Here is a 24,283-nt window from a genome sequence, read left to right on the forward strand (position 1 = left end):
AATAAACTAATAATTACAAAGTGTAATTTTTTCAACAAAAATAATGATGATTTTAATATTTTTTTAAAATATTGATGTACATATATACTAATATATACTTAATAAAAAATTAAAATTATTGAGATTGTAAAAACAGCACCCATGCATGTAGGGCATGCATTATTATAATAGTACAAAAAAAAGGATAACATGAAATGGTTAAAAGGCGATTATTTTACAATATGAGTACAAAGAAAAAAAAAAGAACACGAAATCCAAAACAGAAATAACTCATATTTTTTTTGGATTTTAGTCTTTAAGATTTTAGAAAATATGTAATTTTAGTTCAATATTTAATTTTAAATAAGTTATTTATTTTATTTTTTATAATTTAATTAATTAAATCATTTTTAATAGTGACTTAAATAAATATGTTAGGTTTAGAATTCAGTTGGATTAAAATAATATAATTAAATGTTGGACTAAATTTGTAAATTTTTTAAAATGTGAAAATTAAAGTTGTATAAAAAAATAGAAAGAAAAAAATTGTATACCAAAAGTTAAAAAAGAACCAAAATACAATGTAGTCATTATTATAGCCTATGAACATTACAGCACTCAATAATAAATTTTATATTCAGGATATTCTTTGGCCAAAAAGTTAGATATTAAATTCTTGAAGTACAAAAATCTATATAAAAATTGAATTCTTTCAACATAATTTTTTTTTATCTAAATAGATTTAGTAATCGAATTCTAATTACATACTTAAAGGACATAATTATATGTGAAACCTTCTCTATCCTATATATCAATCACATAATTAAAAGACATAATTATTTGTCAAATTATGTCATTTTGTATCGATTAACGTCGCTTCCTTTCCTAACGAACGACAAAGGATAACCATTTCAATATTGAGCATCATTTGATTGAAGGGCGTGCTCTTTGATATGCCGGTTTCAATAGGCCACTGTCTCCGGAGATAAGTTTTAATTTTCACCGCCACACATGCAACTAGGGAATTGGCTATAAAATCTTCTTAAGTCAATGAAACTGTTGCATTTCACTCAAAATTGGGAAACTCTGTTATATTTTTTCTGATAATTAAAAGTTTAAGTTAGTTGGATCTCAAAATTTATTAGGATCAAGATAGGTCTCAACAAATACTTACAAATATATTTACAGATTATCCAGTAATAAAGTTTTCATATGATATCCTTCATTATCAATTTAATTAACTTTTATTGGCGGAAACTCTGCTATATATGAATAAGCTTATAAATCAGATTTGAAAATTGCAAGCAACCAATGCTTATTCATGAGCAATATCTAACCACGTTATCACATAGGTTTTCATTATTTTGTTAATAGCTGATAGGTTGTCTAACGAGCTCTAATCACTGGCTTTCCTTGTTATGATTTGCAAATGACCATTGACCAAGAAAATGAGAGACTTGGAAAGTAACTTAAGGAAACAAAGCAAATATATACGTACGCTTTAGACACGTTGACAGGGACCACATGATGATCCTTTAATTTGTATGCTCTTTATCGAGATTTCAATGACTAGTTGGTGAGGAACACCTCAAAGTCCACAAAACAACAGAAGTTGTAAGCATTAATTTTTCATTTTGAAGGCAACATCTAAATATAAAATGAGTTGTATCTATGTTCCTTGATTGAAAATATTAGGCACACGGTTGTCTAAGAAAGTTCACCCCATAAAACCCGTGAGCTTGATGGTCCAACTGTTCTGTAAGTTGGGATACAGTAAGGTCAAGTAGGACAAATTATATATCACAACAACGAAATATATAAGCTGCAGTTGCTGGGGCATAGCATAGTACATCAATGAGGACCAGTAATATATGCACTGAATGCTTCAATATCTGTAGATGAGTAAGTTTCTTACCATTAAGATCTTGTGCACAAGCACATGTGCCAAAGAATGTAATTGATCTAGAATGGTGCATGGGGGAGTTGTGGTTTTGGTACTGGACTTTTTTTCTTCCATTTATTCGGTTTAATGGTAACTTAACAGAAGTTACCATCAACTAGTTGAAATTGAAGTACCCAAGTTTATCAACTTTAAGCTGACTCTTGACTTTTTTTTTCCAGGATATTGCTGAATTAGTTTCTTATGGAGATTTCATCCATCAGAGGGTTACCTGATATGGTAAGAATAAGAATATATATAGCCCTTCTGATTAGTTGTTTTTCGGATCTAGGGTAAATTAATTTATATTCTGTGACTAAATTAATCTAAGTTGGAACTTGGAACCATTTTAACACATGATGAGTCAAGATATAGTATTTGGTTGGAAAATAAGGCAAATATCTAGTATAGTAATAATTGAATCTTTCTGGCTATGAACATTCTGAAAGTTTTTATGGTATATGAAGTATGATGTTTTCTGATTTCGAAGGAGCAAGAAATAATGGAGGACCCTACTTTTCTCCATCAGTGGCATTTGAGTTCTATTGATGACCTTAACTTACTGCCAATAGCTGCTGCTTTTGGAGAGACTTTACAACATCATGCATTCACTTATCCAAACTCCAACCCCAAAACTTCCATGGAAACTGCACTTGCTGACATTGAAAGAGACACAAAACATCACAACAAAAACAACATCAGCTTGAATCCCAATTAAAAAATAGCTCAGACATCATCAGAGACACAATTTGTCTCTTTCCCAAATCTTTTCTCATTTGTGGATTCCAATCAGACAACTCCTCCAGACAGTATCTCTCAAGGAACCTTGCTGGGGAATCATAATAACTATGTCTTCAAGGCATGCCAAGAAGCCAAAAAGACTGGGAAACGTTATAAACATTCTCAACCTCAAGACCACATCATAGCTGAAAGGAAGCGGCGAGAGAAGCTCAGCCAGCGGTTCATTGCTTTATCTGCCCTTGTTCCTGGACTACAGAAGGTATAAAGAAAAATATGGTCTGCTTTTACTGTATATATGTTGAACACATATTGGAGTATTAGTCCTTGAAATTGTATAGCTGGTATCATATATATGTTAGTTCCTCTTATATCTCACTTTGGTCCATAAAATTTGAAAGGACTAATAACTTGGTATGGCTTTAGCAGATTTAAAGTTTAAAGATCAATGCGTAAACATAAACAAATTCAAAGATTAAACTACAAGTGGAAGATAATTTTAAGGATTAAATTGTCTATTAATTAACTCTTTAACTAGCTGTATATAAATATAAGAAACTAATACAAAAATTCAGATTTTGGTTTGGTAATTTGTCATTAGTGTGTGCTTCTAACACATGCATTGGTCTCATTTTACAGTGTGCTACTAATAACAGACGGATAAAGCTTCTGTTCTTGGAGATGCTATCAAATACTTGAAGCAGCTGCCGGAGAAAGTAAAGGCTCTTGAGGAGGAACAAATCATGAAGGAAATACTTGAACTATGCTAATTAAGTTGCCTAATATTTTACTTTTCATCAATTCTTGCAAACCAAGCATCATTCTCCCTCCCCTCTCCTTTAATTAAATAAAAAAGTAGTATAATTAGTACCCCACTATGAAGCCTTTACCTTTTTAGCATCTAAAGCTAATGAAAAGAAATTGATATAAAATTTGCTGAAATCATAATCGCATGGTAGTGCATAATCACACATATCAATGTTAATTTGAAATATAAAATATAGGCTAAATTACACTTTTGTCCTTTATTATATATTTAAGGTTTATCTTTAAAAAAAAATTGTTTTGATTATTTATCTTTTAAATTTTGATCAATTTACTCCTTTTGAAATAATGTTCACTTTTTTTATTTTGTGACCCGATTTTAAACTTTATTTTAATAAGTCATTCTCAATATCATTCTCTTCTCTGTTTTAGATGTGCATTTCTCATACTATTTGCGCAATTAGTCAAAAAATTCCTCTTTCAATTATCTTAAATTATCATTTTTTATCTTTATTTTTATATTTAATCTTCTTAGATTTACATTCCTTTCAATCTAACTTAGTTTTTCAAAAATAAATTATCAATAATAAAATAAATTTATATCATAATTCAAATGATTTAATATAAATTTAAAATTAACATATATATTTTATATATTAAAATTTATTTATTTATTATGATTTTTAATAGAATATAACTTTTATATTGGAAATATTTATTTACAGTGAATTTTATGTGCCTACAAGAAACTAAGTGGACAGGTGAAAAAGCGAAAGAATTAGACAACTCGGGATTTAAGCTGTGGTATACCGGAAAAATCAGATCAAGAAATGGGGTAGGGATTATTGTGGACAAGGAGTAGAAGAAGGATGTCGTGGATGTAAGAAGAGTAGGAGATCGTATCATAGTCTTAAAATTGGTAGTGGGACAGGACACCTTTAATGTTATTAGTGGGTACGCACCTCAGGTTGGGTTAGCAGAACACTTTAAGGTAAAATTTTGGGAGGATCTAGAAGGGGTACTTCAGGATATACCCCAAGGAGAGAAAGTTTTCCTAGGAGGGGATCTCAATGGACATGTAGGTAGCGTGGCTAGAGGTTTTGAGGGGGTGCATGGGGGTTTTGGCCTAGGGGAGATGAATGGGGAGGGTAAATCCATCTTGGAGTTTTCGGAGGCTTTGGATCTTTCTATAGCCAATACATGGTTTAAGAAAAGAGAGGAACATCTTATCACTTACAAAAGTGGAGGGACATGTTCTCAGATAGATTTCTTCCTTATCAGGAAGTCTGATAGGAAGTATTGCTTGAACTGTAAAGTTATCCCGGGAGAGAGCTTGACTACCCAACATAGAGTTTTGGTTATGGATGTAAGAATTAGAGATAGGGCAAAGAGAAGAAGTCCTCTGGTAGCACCAAGGATCAAATGGTGGCACTTGAAGGGTGAGAAACAAGGAATCTTCCAACAAAAGATATGGGAGGGTTGGTGTGGACAATCACAAGGAAGTGCAAATGATATGTGGAACAAGATGTCCCAAGAGATTATTAAAGTGGCTAAAGAGACGTTGGGTGAATCTAGAGGTTTTGGACCTAGGGGTAAAGAATCGTGGTGGTGGAATGAAAATGTTCAGAGCAAAGTTAGAGTAAAAAAGGAGTGTTTCAAGGAGAGGTCTAGGTGTAGAAATTCTGAAACTTGGGATAAGTATAAGATAGCTAGAAATGAAACCAAAAAGGCGGTGAGTGAGGCAAGAGCCCAAGCTTTTGACGGACTATACCAAGCTCTAGGAACCAGGGACGGAGAAAGATCTATATATAGGCTTGCTAAGGGTAGAGAGAGGAAGACTAGAGATTTAGATCAAGTAAAGTGTGTTAAGGATGAAGAAGGCAAAGTCTTAGTGCATGAAAAAGATATCAAGGAAAGGTGGAAGGCGTATTTCCACAACTTATTTAATGATGGATATGGATATGACTCTAGCAGTCTAGACACAAGAGAAGAGGACCGGAACTATAAGTACTATCGTCGGATTCAGAAACAGGAAGTAAAGGAAGCGTTGAAAAGAATGAGTAATGGTAAGGCGGTGGGGCCAGACAACATACCTATTGAAGTGTGGAAAACTCTTGGAGATAGAGGTCTTGAGTGGCTCACCGAACTCTTTAACGAAATTATGAGGTCAAAACGCATGCCGGAGGAATGGAGGAGAAGCACGTTAGTGCCAATCTATAAGAACAAGGGGGATATACAAAATTGTGCAAATTATAGGGGAATCAAGCTCATGAGTCATACCATGAAATTATGGGAAAGAGTGATCGAACGGAGATTAAGAAAGGAGACTCAAGTTACTGAGAATCAATTTGGTTTCATGCCGGGTAGGTCGACCATGGAAGCGATTTATTTATTACGGCGGGTGATGGAGCAATATCGCATGGCCCAACAAGACTTGCATTTGATTTTTATTGACTTGGAGAAAGCGTATGATAGAGTGCCTAGAGAGATTTTGTGGAAAGCTCTAGAGAAGAAAGGGGTTAGGGTTGCATATATTCGAGCTATCCAAGATATGTATGATAGGGTATCGACTAGTGTTAGGACACAGGGTGGAGAGTCAGACGATTTTCCCATCACAATTGGTTTACATCAAGGGTCAACCCTTAGCCCCTACCTTTTTACCTTAATTCTGGATGTCCTCACGGAACAAATCAAAGAGATAGCGCCGAGATGCATGCTTTTTGCAGATGACATAGTCCTCCTTGGAGAGTCGAGGGAGGAGTTGAATGAGAGGTTGGAAACTTGGAGACGAGCTCTAGAAACACATGGCTTTTGCCTAAGCAGAAGCAAATCGGAGTATATGGAATGTAAGTTCAACAAAAGAAGGAGGGTTTCTAACTCAGAGATGAAAATAGGAGACCATATTATCCCTCAAGTCACACGGTTTAAATATCTTGGGTCTGTAATACAGGATGATGGGGAAATTGAAGGGGATGTGAATCATCGCATTCAAGCAGGATGGATGAAATGGAGAAAAGCATCGGGGGTGTTATGTGATGCAAAGGTACCGATCAAGCTAAAGGGAAAGTTTTATCGGACTGCGGTAAGACCGGCGATTTTGTACGGAACAGAATGTTGGGCGGTCAAGAGCCAACATGAGAATAAAGTAGGTGTAGCGGAGATGAGGATGTTGCGGTGGATGTGTGGTAAGACTCGACAGGATAAAATTAGAAACGAAACTATTAGAGAGAGGGTTGGAGTAGCGCCTATTGTAGAGAAGATGGTGGAAGACCGGTAGACTCTGTAGTGAGGAGAGTAGACCAGATGGAGAGAAGACAAACAATTCGAGGCAGAGGAAGACCCAAAAAGACTATAAGAGAGGTTATCAAAAAGGATCTCGAAATTAATGGTTTGGATAGAAGTATGGTACTTGATAGAACATTATGGTGGAAGTTGATCCATGTAGCCGACCCCACCTAGTGGGATAAGGCGTTGTTGTTGTTGAATTTTATTTATATAAAATACTATCAATCATTTTAATTTTGAAATATATCTAATTGATTTGAAAGTATATGTTTTATTTTGTGCCGACACATTTGAAATATATCTAACAGATATGGAAGCTGTCATGCATTTTTTTTTTTTTTTGCCGAGAGTCTTTTTTCTTCTTTTGAGAAGCTGTCAATTGTCATGCACTGCTTATTCCTTGGGCTGTTCTTTCCTGCACCAAAAAATTGTTTCCTGTGTCATTTTTAATTTTTGAATTGGTCAATTTAAAATGTAAATTTAAGATATAAACTATATTCCGGATTAATTATACATTTTGGATTTCAAAATGACTAATACAAAAGATTTAAAAAAAATTCGGAAACGTGCAGAGGAAATTTTGGGTGCAGGAAGCAACAGGCTATTCCTTATTGTGTTGTTATGTGTTCTTTGGTTTTATTTTCGGCCCGTCTATGTGCTACTTAGGCCTTAGTCACCTTTTTGTTGGTACATATGCATTATATTTTTGTGGGCCCATAAATCTTGGTATTTTTTACATGCATACCAGCTCGAGGTTGAAGTTTATTGTCGATTCTTCTAAAAAATTAGTGTTGAATCTGACGTTCATACTACATCACGCCCATGCACACTCTTTTTACTGTCACAATTTATGAACTTTATACTCTCAACAAATGGCAACTAAATTGGTGTTTTCACACTCTTGCATGGCTTTAAAGGTAACTATTTCCGAAGCATGTTTGTAGAGTTGATAAATTTGGTTTCTCAAGAGTCTCTAGCTACTTCTGTAACCTTAAATGAACAACATAGTTTTGGACTTGCTTCATAGCGCATAGAGTGATAGTTTGAGAAATGAAATGTTTGGTGTTTGAGATGGTGATGGCCATGAATGAAAAAGGTAAAATCAACCTTCCTCACAAGAGTGTGCATAGGTTGTTCTTTGCTTTGATGAAGATGATGCAGTGTGTTGTAGAGGATGATGGTGAAAATAAATAAAGCATGAAAACCAAATTGAATAAATCATTGCAAGATCGTAAATAAAGAAATGCTTCACCTTAACAACTTTTTAAGGACTTTTTCTTTTACATTTAGGCTTTAATTAACTCTAATTTTGGTCTTTTAAATTTTGTTTGCACATTTAGTTTTATCATTTCTAAAACTAATTAATTTTGATCCATGGTATCAATTTTTTAAACGAAAGTTATTAATGTATCTTGTCAATGATGGTGTAACACAGACATATTGACATAACAAATGATGTGACAATTCAATACATATGTTGATGTAACATTAAGAATGTATTGATGTGACATTAAAAACTAAATTGACATATTACATTATCTCTCACATTAACATGTCAATGTTACATCATCATTAACAAGATTAATAATTTTCATTGATGTAAACTAACATTAGACTAAAATTGTCAAATTAAAAAAATGTAAAGGAATAAAATGCAATTAAAAAAATTCAAAGACCAAAATTGTACAACATAAAACTATAATATGAAAAGTGAATTTAAACCTTTGCACTTACAACAGCAATCAGTGTTACAAAATTTTGCTAAGGCCAAAATTAAGGGTTTGAAAAAATATTTAATGTCTTAATTAGTTGGGCCTTGTGGAAAGAGTTAAACCTTCACAACCCACCCAAAATAAAATAGACCCGGGGTGGGTCCACTCCACAATAGATAAATCGTGTATTGCAAAATTGCAACTTGCAAGAAAGAAGAAAGAAAGGAAAGAGGTGTGAAGTGTGTGAGTCTGAGAGAAGAGAACTTAGAGAAATGGAACTACGTGAGCTTGGAAGAACCGGACTGAAACTCAGCACTGTAGGATTCGGAGCTTCTCCACTGGGCAATGTCTTCGGCGATGTTTCCGAGGAACAAGCCAACGCTTCCGTTCGCCTCGCTTTCCAATCCGGCATCAATTTCTTCGACACTTCTCCGTACTACGGAGGGACACTGTCGGAAAAAGTTCTGGGAAAGGCACTGAAGGCTCTGGGAGCTCCGAGGAACTCGTACGTTGTGGCAACGAAGTGCGGACGGTACAAGGAGGGTTTCGATTTCAGCGCGGAGAGAGTGACGAGAAGCATTGAAGAGAGCTTGGAAAGGTTGCAGCTTGACTACGTCGACATTCTCCAATGCCACGACATCGAGTTCGGCTCCTTAGACCAGGTAACCTGTCGTTTCTTATTGTGCTTGTTGCGTTTCAATAATGTGAAGTAGCAGTAGCCGTAGTGCGTGTTTGGTTTCACCTTGGAGAATTGATTTTGCCTAGATTTATCACATGTTTGGTTTCAAGTTGGAGAAGAGTTTGGAATTGATTCTGAGTCAAGAATTTATTCGAGTTTAAATAGCTTTGAGTAATTTTTGCATTAGATCCAAAACTTTTATAGTGAGTTTTACTCTTAACTTGATCCAAACATAAATCATATCACTTCCAAATCAATTTTAACCAATATTAATTTTGTCAATGCTTATCCAAACATGGATGTAAATGACTGTTGTTGGGTAGGTTGTGAATGAGACGATTCCAGCGCTTGTGAAGCTGAAGGAAGCAGGGAAGGCGCGGTTCATTGGAATAACAGGGCTTCCTCTGGGGATTTTCAGTTACGTGCTTGATAGGGTTCCGCCTGGGACGCTGGATGTTGTGCTTTCATATTGCCATTACTGTGTGAATGACACTAGCTTGGGGGATTTGGTGCCCTATTTGAAGACCAAAGGGGTTGGCATTATCAATGCTTCTCCCTTGTCTATGGGCCTTCTCACCGAGTCTGGCCCGCCTGAATGGCATCCCGCATCACTGGAACTCAAGGTTTGCTTCTTTTCACACTTACTGATGGTTCTGTTATGTGTTTACAATTTCATTGAAGTGTAATTCAATTCACATTAGGTCGATAGCCATGGTTCAATGTTCTCTTAAAGCAAGCCATTGTTGAGTTTGATTATAAAACTACATTATATTTGTATGTGAGGGGGGGGGGGGGGGGGGGGGGGGGGGGGGGTAAGAGGAGAGAATGAGTGCGAATAAGAAATTTGTACCCACCCCATCATTTGCCAAAAGTTTGTGATTAAATTTCTTGTACACCTGCAATTTCTTATCCAAGTGGAAAATGTTTACAATAAGATCTGAAAGTAGTGAATATGTATGTGGGAGAGAGGGGGAGGGGAGAGTGTCCTAGTTCTGCTAAAAAATGTCAGAAAACATTAAAAAAAAAACAGAATCAAAATTTGAAGCCATGCTTGTATGCACACTTAAAAAGAAGGAAGTCAAATTAGTCAACCTATTGGAAGAAAGATCGTGACTTTCATCATTCTTTTGCCAGATTAGGGAATTATCTTTATTATTTTGTTCAATCCAGATCCAAGTAATATTGCCTACTAAATTATGTTCTCAAACGTCTTTAAACCACATTTCTATTCAATCTCTGTTTTTTGCTTATGCTCTGGTACACGTTTCATTAAAACTGAATTGATTTTATGTATTTTAATTTGGAACTTTGCAGTCTGCATGTCAAGCTGCTGCTACCCATTGTAAAGAAAAAGGAAAAAACATTTCAAAGTTAGCATTGCAGTACAGCTTGTTAAATAAGGAAATCACATCAGTGCTTGTAGGCATGAAGTCTGTTGAACAGGTTTGCTTTCATATGCTTCCTGAATAGCCATATTTAATTGTATGTCTTTATTGTGAAAAAATCTATGAAATTTTGTGGATAATGCTGAAAGCTTGCTCTAGAGTTTTCATACAGCTTGGTCTATAAATTAGTCACCTCTTTCTTTGTGGTTTTCATTGATGCATAAGTGAGAATCTTCCTCTGCAAAATATGTACGGCCTTTGTCATCTGCCCTTTTCATACCTACCAACTAAAAAAAATAAAAATAAAAAGAAACCAGACATGAGCATAAATAAAGGTTCACGCTAATGCAATGTTTTTTATCCGATACTGTAAGTTAATGGGCAGCACTGTATGAGGAAAATACTAAGGAAATTTCCTGGCTCTAATTGATGGTAGTACTGCAAACTGTAGCTGTTTGTTTTACTACTGTTGTGGCACTCTTTCATGTGATTATATATCTTTTGTCTTATTATACCATATTGGTGGACTGGAGTTTAGGTTATTGATGGAGTTCATAGAAAGTCTTTTAAGAACAGTAGTATGAAAAATGAAATAAACTCAGCAACTCATTAGCTACTATAATTAATAATGTCTCAATACATTATTGGCCTAGTATACCTAATTTAGGTGCACCCCAGTTTATGCAAGAATTTTTCAACTTCAGTTTGTGTAATATGAATTAGTCACTTAATAAGACTGACCTGTTCTAACTGGGATAACCTTACAAATTAGGTGGAGGAAAATGTTGCTGCCGCAAGAGAACTTGCAACTTCTGGAATTGATGAAGAGACTCTGTCTGAAGTCGAAGCTATTCTGAAGCCTGTTAAAAACCAGTCGTGGCCAAGTGGAATCCAGCAGAGCTGATGTTTATTTTACCACCTGGTATTACCTATGGAGACATCCATTCCTGTTGTTGACAATGTTCTTCACTCAAATAATCCGATTCAATAAGAGAAATTGCTTTGAAAGTATTAGGATCCACTGTCTCAATAATTTTTGTTTGTAATCTAGAGTGTCCAATAATACATTTCTCACTAGAATGCTATTCATCTTCGGCTTCTGGAGAGTAAGAGCCTGTCTTCTAGGTGAACCCGTAAATAGTTGGTTGAACTGGTTTGTAAAAGCACAATGTAAAAAAAAATGGCAATAATTTGTTCTCCTTTACATGTTATTTTTTTAAATTTAATTAGAATATAGTCAGTGTAAACCTTTTGCACATGGTCAAGCAATTTTGCACTGTCATATCATTTTCTAGGCTTAAATATATTGGAGATTCTTAAAATATATTTGAATTTTGCAATTAATCCCTAAAATATTTTTGTTGATTCATGTCGTCAATCTCTGTCTAAAATGTGATGACGTGTGCATTAGTTAAACAGGTCAACGATACATGTGCGGAGTCATATAAGAGATATCAACGACATGGCATACCACTGCACCTCCGTCAGTCCCACTGTCTCTCTCCATCACAAATGCCTCTTTGCCACTGATAGACCAATTGCTTCTCCATGGCCATCAATGGCTTTCGAGTAGGCAACAAACAACATAGAACAAAAAAATCCAATGATAAAAGTTATGAAGATAATCAATTTCATTTCAGATATGAGAAATTTGTACAAAAGCCAACAACAGAAATTTATGATACCAGATTCAAGAAATAGATCTAAGAAATTTACAATACCAATCAACATAAAAAAAATAAAAATCATAAGTAACTATGATTGCGAAATCAAAAGGCACAGACGATCGGGTTTGAAGCTGGCCATGAGACACGTTTTCAAGAATTGGAGAAGTGAGAGTGCTTTGAGGCACCGCAACACGATTTGGATTTGGAGGGCACTATTGCCACACTTCATCTCACGACGAGACGATACTACTCCTTTGCATCACTGTTCGTATGATTGGATTTCCGAGACGTGCTTCACAGCAACTATGGGTACTTTCATGAGCGCACCGCAACTTAGTGTTGAAGTATTTCCTCATCGGACCATTGATGTAATGGTGGAGCAACTCAGGTGGAAAGATAGAGGACATCTCAGATTTGAAAGGGGAGGAAGAAGAAGAAGGGACACAGGGAGAAAAAACAAACCAGGGGCAAGTCTGAAAGGGAGGAGAAAAAAGAGAAAAACAAAAAAAAAAAACGAATAAATATTAATCATGTCATTGATATCTCTAACATGACTTCATAAGTGTGTATAACTGATGTATTTAATTAACAGATACATCAGCCATCATGTTTTGGAGCATTGTCATGTCATTAAAAATCACCATTCACCAACAAAAATTCATTGATTTTGTTTAAATTCCACCATACAAGCCTTCCTTATATTTATGAACTAAAAAATTATATATTTGATCATTGATGGCACCTTCCTGGAAGTGTTTGATATCAATAAATTAATGGCCTCCCTTTGTTGTTTTCAATCAAGCACAATTGAGAAATTTCCTCTCTAGAATACTTAATCTTGTTTGATATCAATAAAGGAATTAGTGGCCTCCCTTTGTTGTTTTCATTCAAGCACAATTGAGAAATTTCCTCTGTATACAGCTTTTCTTTTCTGTCCTTTTCATGCCTATCAACTAAAACAAAGAGCCAGTATATATTTGAAAAAAAGTTTATGCTAATCCACTATTTATTTGTAAAACGCCACGAAAGTCAAATGTAACACATTTATCTTATAAAGAAGGAAAATTAATATAATTTTAAAATATAAAAAAAGGAAAATGTAATTTAATCATAACTTAAGGGTGAAAAATGCAATAAAACTTTTCTTTATATATAATATTCCTATTCCAAATCACCCCTAAACATCCTTTCCTTTTTCTACTTTTATTATTTCAAAGATAATTACGAAGATATTTTTTTTTCTTGTTTGTTGCTTCACAACACTAGTACGTGAGTCAACCAAATATTATTACTCAATTTTCAAAACATCGATCCATTTACTTTAAAGTTAAAGTAAAATTAATTTTAAATCATTAAACAGAATTAAATATTTATTCAAATTAATCTAAAATCAAATCATAAATATAAATTAAAAAATTATTTTAAAATGCGAAATTTAATTTTTTTAACATTAAAATAAAACTAGTATACTAGAGGGTGTTTGAACTATTTTTATTTTATTATTTTTCTTTATAAGAACACTACTTTGTTCCTTATCCATTTCCTGCTTTATTTTATTTTTTACATAGTAAAACCATAGAAGAAAATCACCGAGGGAGATTTTGGTCATAGCATAGACAAGGGACCGTATCACTAATTCACACTGTTCACATATCAACAAAGCCGAGATTTATACATTATACAACAATACAATTGCCTATCACTTACTATCAAATTTGCACTTTTCCTAGTTGTATAAATCCCACCTGTCAAGGAAAGGCTTATAGTGCTGTTAAGAGTCAAAACAATGCTGAAAATCGAGGGGCGGCAAAAGTAAACCTCAATACCAACACTGTCAAAATTCATTGCCATTTTCCACATCTTACACATTTTTCATTCATGCCAAGCATACCTTTAAAGTCAAAAGACACGTGTTCCAATCCTTTAAATGCATTTCCTCCTAAAGTAATGGATACCCCACCAAACAATTGCACAACTGGCACATGAGTGTATCAAAATAATTTGTATTTTCTGATGGCCCAAAATAAAAATGTTTTATTTCTTTGTGTTCTGTAATAAAATGTACATGTGTCAGAGAATGAAAGCCTAGCTGAAAATGACTATCATCTACATATAATTGGAACAATGTGATAATATAACAAAGGATGCATGGACACAGCATGGGAGAATGTTCTAAGTTGCCACCTGCTGTAATGGAGGCCAAGCAATCTCATCATCATTTGTATAGCCGAGAAAAAAGAAGTCAGCACAATTCTTCCAACAACCGTGGTTGTATGGGTTTCTGAACCGCCCATCAGGACCACGAAGATAATCATAACGGGAGGAATTTGCTAGTTCATTTGTGGTCACATTTCGAGCTATCTGCATTACAGTTTTCAAACATGAAAAAACTTCTAAATGATTATTGGAAAGGGAAAATGGCAAGTATGGATTAAGCAATCACCATGGAAGCCTGGGTTATCGTTAATGTCGTAGTCGCAACAAAAACAACAGCATCCATCACCAAAAACACAACTAAACCTAGATGTCTTACTAACACATAATGGATCCATGTTTCTCCTGCCAGTAATGCTGGTTTAGATGTACAAATTCCTGTAATGGAAAACAAGGCTGTTAGTTGTTATATTTTTCAAGCTAAACAATAAATTATACAATTTCAGTATATAGAATGGTGAAAAAAAGAGCTCTTCAGGACATACTTTGAACTGCAACGGCACCAGAAAGGGAAGAAGTCAAAGTTCCCAGGCAGATAAAAATAAAGAAATCCCTTTTGTTCCTCTGCAAGATGCATACCAAGTATGATATTAAAGCTCGTAGTAAACGGACTGAGGAAAAGAAGAAAAACAGCTCTGTTTGACCACAAAAGTCAAGTAGAGCATCTTATTTCCAAATCAAATATATTGAGGAAGGAATAATCATATTGATTTATCACATATCCATCTATTGTAAATAAAACCAAAAAAAAAAAGAAATCCATCAGAAGAATGCACTTTTGATCTTGTGGGTAACAATTAAAATAGCACAACACTCCTTACCTTCCCAACACAGTTAGATATCCATGGACAGTGGTGGTCAAACTGTTCCACACATCGCTTACAAGTTGGGCAATGCTTAGATCGGACAGGTCTTATTATCTGATGATACAATTCGAGAAAACCTGATAAGCGATAACTTGTTTTGAGAATTTAATAAAGTAAAATACAGAACTGTAAGTAAAGTGTCAACATTAGATTTTTTAAATACTCAAAAGAATATCATGTGAACCTTGCAGGTAGGGCAAAGTTGAGACCAATTTCCCATCCAAACAGAGGAACTATTCAGATCAATATTCAATAAAGGATCCTGCAGAATATAAAACATAATGCTCACAGATTCTACAACATAAAAAAAAAATTAAATAAACATATAATAAACTAAAACATGGCATTCATTCATATAAAAGATATAAATAATCATATGTTCTTGTCAATGCTCTAGTCATATCTCAGGGAGTTGCATCAAGTATTGCATTCCCTCACATGCAACAGAATTTATGCGCCACATACATCCATTGTCTGCTGATATAAAACCAAGCCATTTCTAACTACTCCCTCCATCCCTTTTTATAAGACACTGTTTTGAAATTTTGTCTCTTTTTATAAGACTCTTTTCTACTTGTCCATTGCATTAATTGTTTTTACTAATGTACCCTTAATGAATTTAGTTCATAAATAATAGATGCTAATGCTATGAATTGTCTCTTTCTCTCTCATGAGGATTCGAGAATGAAAGAGTTTGATTTTAAAAATTAAACCTCCACCACTATTATTCTCTCTCCATGCATTAGTTACTTAAGGGTAATTTAGGAAAAATAATACAATTACAAACAAATCTAATGTTAATAACTAAATTAACCAACTTTCTTAATAAGCATAAATTAGTCAGCAATGTCTTGTAATTAGGGAGGGAGAGAGTATATGATATCTAAGTTACAATAAATGCAGTATAATAGCAATGTCCATGTTTGTCACAACATACTACCACAAAGAAAAAGAGGACCCATGTAATATGATAGTTTCCCTGATAAAATCCGATTTGGGGGTGCAAGTCTTTTCTTCAAAACAATCATCACTCGAAAGCACTTTGCATACCTCTGTATCACTTTGAGTACCCAATTCTCCCAGTCGTTTTATATAACCAGGATCTTTACTGCATAGGATTGAAATAACATGAATAAATTAGTGTTGATGGAAAGTTTAGAATTAAGCTCCAAGATTTTTTTCTTTGATATTTCAGGACACGTTGTCATGTTTAATATTTAATAATACATATAACAAACAAATTGCATGAATATGGACAGCAAATGACATTAAACCAAACAAAAGAATAATAAAATATATGACCAAAGTTAGCACTGAACATTACTTGCCAAGAAAATGCCACTTGATTACAAAACAATGCAGGAAAAATAACTATCTCCTTATTTAAAAAATTCAATACAAAAGGAGAAACACTTCCCAAATTCAGGTACTGGGCAAAGTCATAAAATAATTTATACTATCAATAAACATTTAGCAATTCTGCATTCAATAGTATTTCTTATTCTTATATTCATTTCCTTTCCATACCAATTCCTACTTTCCATCATCTTATGTCCAGTGTTGTTAAATAGCCATGGTCCATGACATTGCAGAATGGCCACTTTTGATATAGCAGCTATGGAGAAAAAAGCAGTAGTTACACCCTTTAAAAAAAAAAAATTAAAAACCCAACATGGAGACCATCAACAGACATTCAACATGTGTTGGACACTGAAATTCTAAATGCAGCCTCATGTCTTCTCAAACCCAACACAGGAGATCCATTTAACTGAACACCTTCATCGTTGCGAACAACTGATATGGTTATCCCAATAAGCTCTGTTCATGAGTCCCTGTTTCTTTGTTTTTCCTTCTTTCTCCATTTTTTTGTTTCTATACATTCCTTTCATCTGCATCTCCTTTGCTGATCTCTTTGTTTCTCTATGTTTTCTTAATCTCTTTATTCCTGTGTTTTGAGTCACTCTGTTCCTCTCTTTTGTCTCTGAACTTATGCTATGAGGTTTATGAGATTATCCCTAAAATTTGTGGATTGAGTACTTATGGTGACATTTATTTCTAACATAGTTGTTACATTATGTTTCTAGTTTGTTCTTGATATATGTTAATATTTTTTAATTCTATTTTCTGCAGTTTCTTTAGTATACTTTTTGTACATATACGTTTTCACTATAGCCGTCATGCTTCTATCATAGGTCTCAATTCCATCCACCATACTTTTATGGCAGACTTTTGCTTGCTGACTCATGAGCCACCATCTGTCATTAATAACATTAATTTTATATCCTAAATTTAATCTTGAGGGAAAATAGCACATTGCAGGCAAATTCCTAGTTCAGATTTTTAGTCAAATCAAATTCTTTTACATTACATGATATAAACCAAATGGAGTCTGCAAGGTCTCAAGTTACTGGAAACAATCCCAGGTCAGTTGATTGGGCGGCAATTCATAAACTTTTACAGTTGTATCATTGTTGATGAGGCAAAATCACGCCACTAGTTACACTACTTCACCACTAATTATTTTATTATGTCATCAGATGTCAATTATAACCCTCAAAATCATTTAGATGCAAGACATAAATTAATAACTAGACAGAAAAAAAGAATTAAAATAAAAGCCACCAATGATTATTTGATAGAAGACCTCCCATAAATAAGGTCTATAGTAAGAGGATTTGGTTGGGCATCAATGCCTTAAAGACATTATTCAATGTAACAAAATATTGACTAGTTTCAGACTTAGTTAGTTAACTAAGTAGAGGAATGGTTGTAATGAAAAGGGAGTGAGGGAAACCAAGAGAGGGGACTATCATGTATTTTTGGAATTTATTGGAGGGGAATGTTCCAGGTCCCTAGGTATCCATTTCAGTCCTTGTTCATTCCTACCTTACTCAAGAATCGGATTGATACAGGATTTTGAGATTTAGGATTCCAATCAATAAATTCAGATTTTTTCTTACTGTTATGATAAATTGTAATAAACAGACTGATGGAAACAGAACTGGTTATTCTCCAATTCTTCTTCAGTGAAAGAGTTCCAATATGACTTGAGAAGGCAATGAAAATGAAAGACTAGTCACGTTTTGGTCCTAGATCCAACTTGAGTTTCCTACAGAACTGTATTGGAGCATTCACATGATGACAACAGGCATGCATCAGCAGAAGGTATGCATTCAAAGCATAATATCACACAAATACGAAGAAAGTACATATATTTATATTACCATATCACACACGAAAACAGAACATATACATGACACACAGAAGATTACCTACTGCACTTATAGAACATAATCAGGGAACCAACAGCCGAAGAAAGCGCTGTCCATGCCCAAAGTCCAACAACAGCAGTAATCTTTTTAAGGTTAGGAGCTGGCATTAGTGGAAAATATTCAATCAAGGTAAGTCATCACAAAAAACTCAGGTAATGACTAATGAGTGCACATGTGTGTGTGTAGTATTGTAAATTGGCATACAATTTTTAACATACCTGCAACAACTGAGTTGATGAAGAGGATTGAGAGAAAGATTATAGTACAGAATAAGATGGGAGCATAACCAATATCTGTCACTATCCCACTACACAGTTTCCCTTTCCAGTAGTTGCTATGAGCCCGTTGTTGATTTGACTGCCAAAATATAACACTATAATCAGTTACAGAGCCAATAAGAGTATAACTGCATAAACAAAGAGCAACAAGTCATTGGTCCTGTGCAATTTTCAGAAGCAAAATTTGATAGTTTAAGCTAACAGCATCGTCGTTCTCAAATTAATTCATCAATTTCAGCCATATACAATATATTCCCATTTTTCACCCAACTAACTTCAGAAGAGTAAAAGAAACTCAAAGTTCCACTATGGTTAATTATTCTCAGTCAAGACTCAAGAGCATACAACAGTAAGTAGCAATGCAAAATAATGCAAAGAACTATCCGTAGTTCAATTCTGTGATGGCATAACTCTGTCTACTTAAGCTAAGGTCAATCAGGTACAAGGGTATCAAAATGGAGATCTAACGTAGGATCAGTAGGGGGGTAAAATGTGAAAATTGTTGGACCATAACATGAATTGTAATATCCTACTTAAAATACAAAATTATATTATATATACCTATAAAATAACATAAATAAGCAAAATAACCTTAAAACATAATAATTAGCATTTAATAAAATTTCAATTAAAAATACATAAAAAAGTGCAAGTCACATATGAAGTAAAAATTATAACTCATAATATATGAAGAATTTTATTTTATCTATTTTAGAAAAACAATACTCTCTCCAGTCTTGAATATAAGCAAAAAAAAAAATACACTAATTAAAAAAGTAAGTTAGCATCATTTAATTGTATTGATCTCATTTAAAAATAAACTTTTTTTTTTCTAAACTACTCTTTCATGGAACTTGATATCAAGATAAAAGGAAGACATTGGAAATAAACAGTTTCTTATTGGCCCTCATTATTTAAAATAAAACTGTTAATTTCAGCACAAGGTTAGGTAGGACAGTGCATTGTCCATACTTCATGCCAAAGGTTCTTGCATGAGGAGTTGTATTAGATATAAATATCATTAATGTGTCTTCACCCAATAACTCAAGTTTTGGTATAGTTGGTTCATGAGATGTATGTATAACTGTGATCTCTGGCACTTAGCAAAACTAAATTTAACAATGTTTATTAATTACCACAAGTCTCATCAAGAATGTTCTTAAAAAAATACACAACCAACACCCTCATTAATCCAATGTTACGTACAAGGAAAGGAGCGACATGCCGATGACCTTTATCATATGCAAGCTGTACAGGTGTGTTCCCAGCATTGTCCTTCATCATCAGTTCTTCTTTTGTGCCTGCATGTACAAGCACAGCACATGCCTCTGCATTTCCCCTTAATGCAGCCCAGTGCAACGGTGTACAACCTAAACAAGTTTTATTGAGTATTATCACATAAAAGAAAAAGCAAAATGACCAAAAGAACTATACCTTAATGCCAAAACCAACCTGTTTCAAAAGTATTTATCAAAAAACTTTAATCTAATGTAATAATTAATAGTAAGATTCAAACTTTTATGACTATATCATCAAATGTCAAGAACATAAAAACTTAAATATGTGCCCCAAACAAACTCTTGAAACTATAGGCAGGAGGACTGAAGAATCCTAAATTTCAAATAGATAAGTCCAGCATACAAACACCTTGAACCAGCAATATCAAGATCACAGAATCATTGTGTACATGATACCCATATTAATGCATAATAATAATAATTAAACCTAGTTCAATCTCATATAGTACTATTCAAGCAAACTGGCCTGGTACTTATTACCAAAAATATCAATCCCATATAACATGCACTGCGCTCCTAAGTGATAGCTGATCTTAGCATATGATACAATGACTTCAAATATGTTTATGTTGGACTGGTCTGGACTAAATAATAAAAACTAGAGAAAAAAGACCTTATGATATAAAGAATATATAATTGAGAACTTGTAAAAATGTAAGGGAAATTAAATGCTAACTTGGCATACCATCTTTATCTTGTCTTCCTTGACTTGCATCTCTAAATAGAAGCAATCTTACTGTGTCAGCAAATCCCTTATATGCAGCCCTGGCCATGAGAATTAATAAGTCAAAAAACCAAGGAAAAAAATCAACACCTTTAATGGATTTTCTGAATACATAACCATAATCAACACTCATAATCAACAATCTTTTAGGGTGAGCTTCAACGATTTGACACAACACATTTACAACCCTAAAGTAGTTCAAAACTATTTGAAGTACATGGAAACATTTCATTGATCAATACTCCATTAAATTAATTAGTTTGGGATTAGGAAAAAAGACATACAGTTTAGCCAAAGCATAATCGGATTATGTATTTAGTTGAGAGTTTTTAACTAATTTTATGAGTGCATTAAAAGCAAAAGAAACATGCAAATTGTGGAACCATGGCATTGACAATCAAATCATTATCAAAATAAGGTTTATTCATCATGCATAGCAATCAAAAGGTTCATGGCATACCAATGAAGAGGACTCCTTCCATCATTATCAGGCACATCAAAATCAGCATGGTACTTTACTACAATATGATTTAAGAAAGCTGTCTGTCCAAATTGTGCAGCAACATGAACTGCCTGCAGGAACCATTTAACTATGAAAATAGCACAAGACAGAAAACATTTAAACAGGTGGTAGGCAGAATAAGTTCAGGGTTTTCCTTATAGAGGAACAGGTGTAGACCAATCTCACACATAGGCAGAATAAGTGCAGGGTTTTCCTTATATAGGAACAGGTGTAGACCAATCTCACACAATAACCCACTTGCTCACTTATTTTGTACCCAAATACCAATACAATTTATAAGAATTTATATTTATTCAAAGAAAAAAAAACTAAATTGACAATAATTAAAATGTAGATAGCTCTTTGATCATTATAAGTATTTTTTAATAATTTATTTTATTCTTATTGACAAAATATTGAAACATTCACAAGTCACAGTTTCATAAACTAAATTAATCTTGCTTCTTTTTACCTAACATATATTGCTTGTTAGCTAAAACAACATAGATGCTTATGTTTATATATATATATATATATATAGGGATTTGCTAACGTACACCAAGTTGTTTTTTAGTTGGAGTACGTTAGCAAGCTACAACATCAATGTATTTTAAGATAATCTCTAGTTATAACTTGCTAACGCACTCCAACTAAAGTAAACAAGTATGTGTACATTAGCAATCCCCACAAACATTTGCTAATGTACACACATTTGTTTTTTAGTTGGAGTACGTTAGCAAGCTACACCATTGGTGTATTTTAAGAAAACTCTAGTTATGACTTACTAATGTACTCCAACTTCCAACTAAAAACAAGTGTGTGTACATTAGCAAATTCATATATATATTACAACTTTAATCAATAAGTCAGGCAAAGTTTTGATACTCAGGCATCCAGATACAAAATAAAGAATAAAATTGGGTATACAAACACTATTCAGACGTAAGGATTTGGATATGGGTGGTTAACTTTAGAAAACAGCTGGGGGCATAAGTTGAAAAGAGGCCAACAATTCAATCTAGGATATGATTTTGAACACAAGAATTTGTATTTTTGTTAAAACCCCCCAACCCATGCCTGCCTTACTGACTTCCCTACTTCCAAAAAATAAGCAGATCCTCCTGAAGATTTGATGCAACAACATAATCCATTTAAACAATTGTTGACTAACATGTAAGAGTAGAATGCACTACCCGGTATCCATTTACATCTGCAGCTTCGACCCGAGCACCGTTCTCCACAAGCACATCAGCAGCTAGAGTTGAACCGTGAACCGCTGCCCAGTGCAATGCCGTTTGTTGCATGTTGTCTTTAGCATTGACATCCGCCCCATGCTTCATAACAAGCACAGTTCAAAATTAAAGCACATTCAACCTAAATTAATTCACAAGTATGCACAATATAATAAAAACTTCATACCCCATTGCCCAGAGGCTCTTCGCTATGCGAAGGTATGGGGGAGGGATATTATACGCAGTCTTACCCTTGCATATGCAAAGAGGCTGTTTCCGGATTCGAACCCATGACCAACAAGTCACCAAGGCACAACTTTACCGCTGTACCAGGGCTCGTCCTCAAGTATGCACAATATAATATGTAATAATAAATATTATAACAATCAAACACAAAGTCCTTCTACATAAATTAAATTCACTGAGAATTACGAAAAGTATTAATTTCTTAAACGACACATAACCACCCAAAGAAGAAAAAATCCAAACTTGCTGCATATGAAGGCGAAACCAACTTAAATTTAAAAAAGTAAAAATGAAACGCACAATTTCGCTATCATCAATTCTGAGCTAAAGCACTTACACGAACACCCCAAAAAAAATGCAAATTACCTGAATGAGATAGTGCGCAATGTCGTGAAAGTTGTTGAGCGAGGCCCACTGAAGAGCGTAATAGCCGCTAAAATCGGGAAGAGAGACGGAGGCACCGTCTTGTTCGACGAAGGTTCTCAATTTGTTGAAGTCGCCGTGAGCAGAGGCGGTGAAAACGTCGAGGATTGGAGGCTGGTCGTTGTTGGGTTTGGAGACCGATGATGATGATGAAACCACCTCGATCTCCGAGGAAGCCATGGAAATTGGTTAGGGTTTGGAATTGGGATTGGGATTGGGGCAAGAAAATGTGAGAGAATGTGAATATGTGTTCCTTTTCCTTCCCCATATAGTTCCTCCCCCTCTCTCTCCCTCACTTCATCCTTGATTCTTCCACAACAAGAATAGTCCCTCAACAAGAAAGTAAAAACAATTTTTTATTTTTATTTTTAAATTAATAGGAAAAAGTTATTAATTTTCTGAAATATATTTTAAAGTTTAAATTTCTAGTTTTTTGGGTTCAGTTATTTTTATTTCAATTTTTCAGATTATCAAATCCAACTTAAGCTGATTAAGATTGAGTTGAGATTAGTCTTTAAAAAATGTTATATTTCCTAAGCTTTATTGTTACATATTAATTACACTGAATTTTCATATTAGTGTAAAATATAAAATTTTATTAACAAGTTGATTGTAATAGAATTGAGTTTAGATATTTAAGTAAGATCTAAGAGACGATCAATAACAATAACATAATTTTAAAAAAATCTTATTCTTCAATAGTTTTAAACAAAAAAAAAAGATTCCAATAATTAATATTACTTTTAAATGATATATAGCTTTTTACCACTTCAATTTTATGTTATATAAATTACTAGTAGCATAAAAAGATAGATAGTAAACAGAATAATAGACATTTAATAGTATTAGATAAAAAGTCAAATAAATGGAAATAAGGTAAAAATGGAGGAAATGCTCTTTTTTTTAAAAGAAATGGAGGAAATGTTTGAATGCTAAAGACTGAAATGTATACAATTAAATGTTTCTCGGTAAAAAAAATTATCAAATTAAATGTTTTAAAAAAAGTTAATCAAAGTTATTAGGCTGGTTCTGATTATAAAAAGGATAAATTTGATAAACATGTTAAATAAATTAGTAAC

At 33.8% G+C, this 24,283-nt stretch overlaps 3 protein-coding genes across 3 annotated transcripts; 2 read left to right on the forward strand and 1 right to left on the reverse strand.

Annotated features, from left to right (window-relative positions):
• The first annotated feature begins 1,706 nt into the window (after window positions 1-1,706).
• On the forward strand, window positions 1,707-3,890 carry LOC106799528 (transcription factor MYC4). The gene is given in 4 exon segments (XM_041017978.1): window positions 1,707-1,973; window positions 2,101-2,158; window positions 2,409-2,918; window positions 3,296-3,890. Coding segments are annotated over 3 exon segments (606 nt in total). The 5' UTR covers window positions 1,707-1,973; window positions 2,101-2,122; the 3' UTR covers window positions 3,356-3,890.
• Window positions 3,891-8,623: 4,733 nt separating this feature from the next.
• Window positions 8,624-11,743, forward strand: LOC100809400 (L-galactose dehydrogenase). Its single transcript, NM_001254312.2, has 4 exons — window positions 8,624-9,080; window positions 9,421-9,720; window positions 10,412-10,540; window positions 11,255-11,743. Exons 1-4 carry the CDS (start codon window positions 8,691-8,693, stop codon window positions 11,384-11,386), a joined length of 951 nt encoding a protein of 316 aa, NP_001241241.1. The 5' UTR covers window positions 8,624-8,690; the 3' UTR covers window positions 11,387-11,743.
• A 2,420-nt stretch (window positions 11,744-14,163) lies between these two features.
• On the reverse strand, window positions 14,164-24,040 carry LOC100807263 (probable protein S-acyltransferase 23). The gene is made up of 13 exons (XM_003530954.4): window positions 23,148-24,040; window positions 22,497-22,637; window positions 21,262-21,374; window positions 20,763-20,842; window positions 19,986-20,149; window positions 18,720-18,858; window positions 18,502-18,601; window positions 16,280-16,337; window positions 15,414-15,491; window positions 15,185-15,283; window positions 14,849-14,927; window positions 14,593-14,741; window positions 14,164-14,510 (listed from the first exon to the last, which is right to left on the reverse strand). Exons 1-13 carry the CDS (start codon window positions 23,382-23,384, stop codon window positions 14,322-14,324), a joined length of 1,626 nt encoding a protein of 541 aa, XP_003531002.1. The 5' UTR covers window positions 23,385-24,040; the 3' UTR covers window positions 14,164-14,321.
• Between the last annotated feature and the right edge of the window lie 243 nt (window positions 24,041-24,283).

This window comes from Glycine max, chromosome 8 (assembly GCF_000004515.6).
Source record: "Glycine max cultivar Williams 82 chromosome 8, Glycine_max_v4.0, whole genome shotgun sequence".
NCBI classification, from domain to species: Eukaryota; Viridiplantae; Streptophyta; class Magnoliopsida; order Fabales; family Fabaceae; genus Glycine; species Glycine max.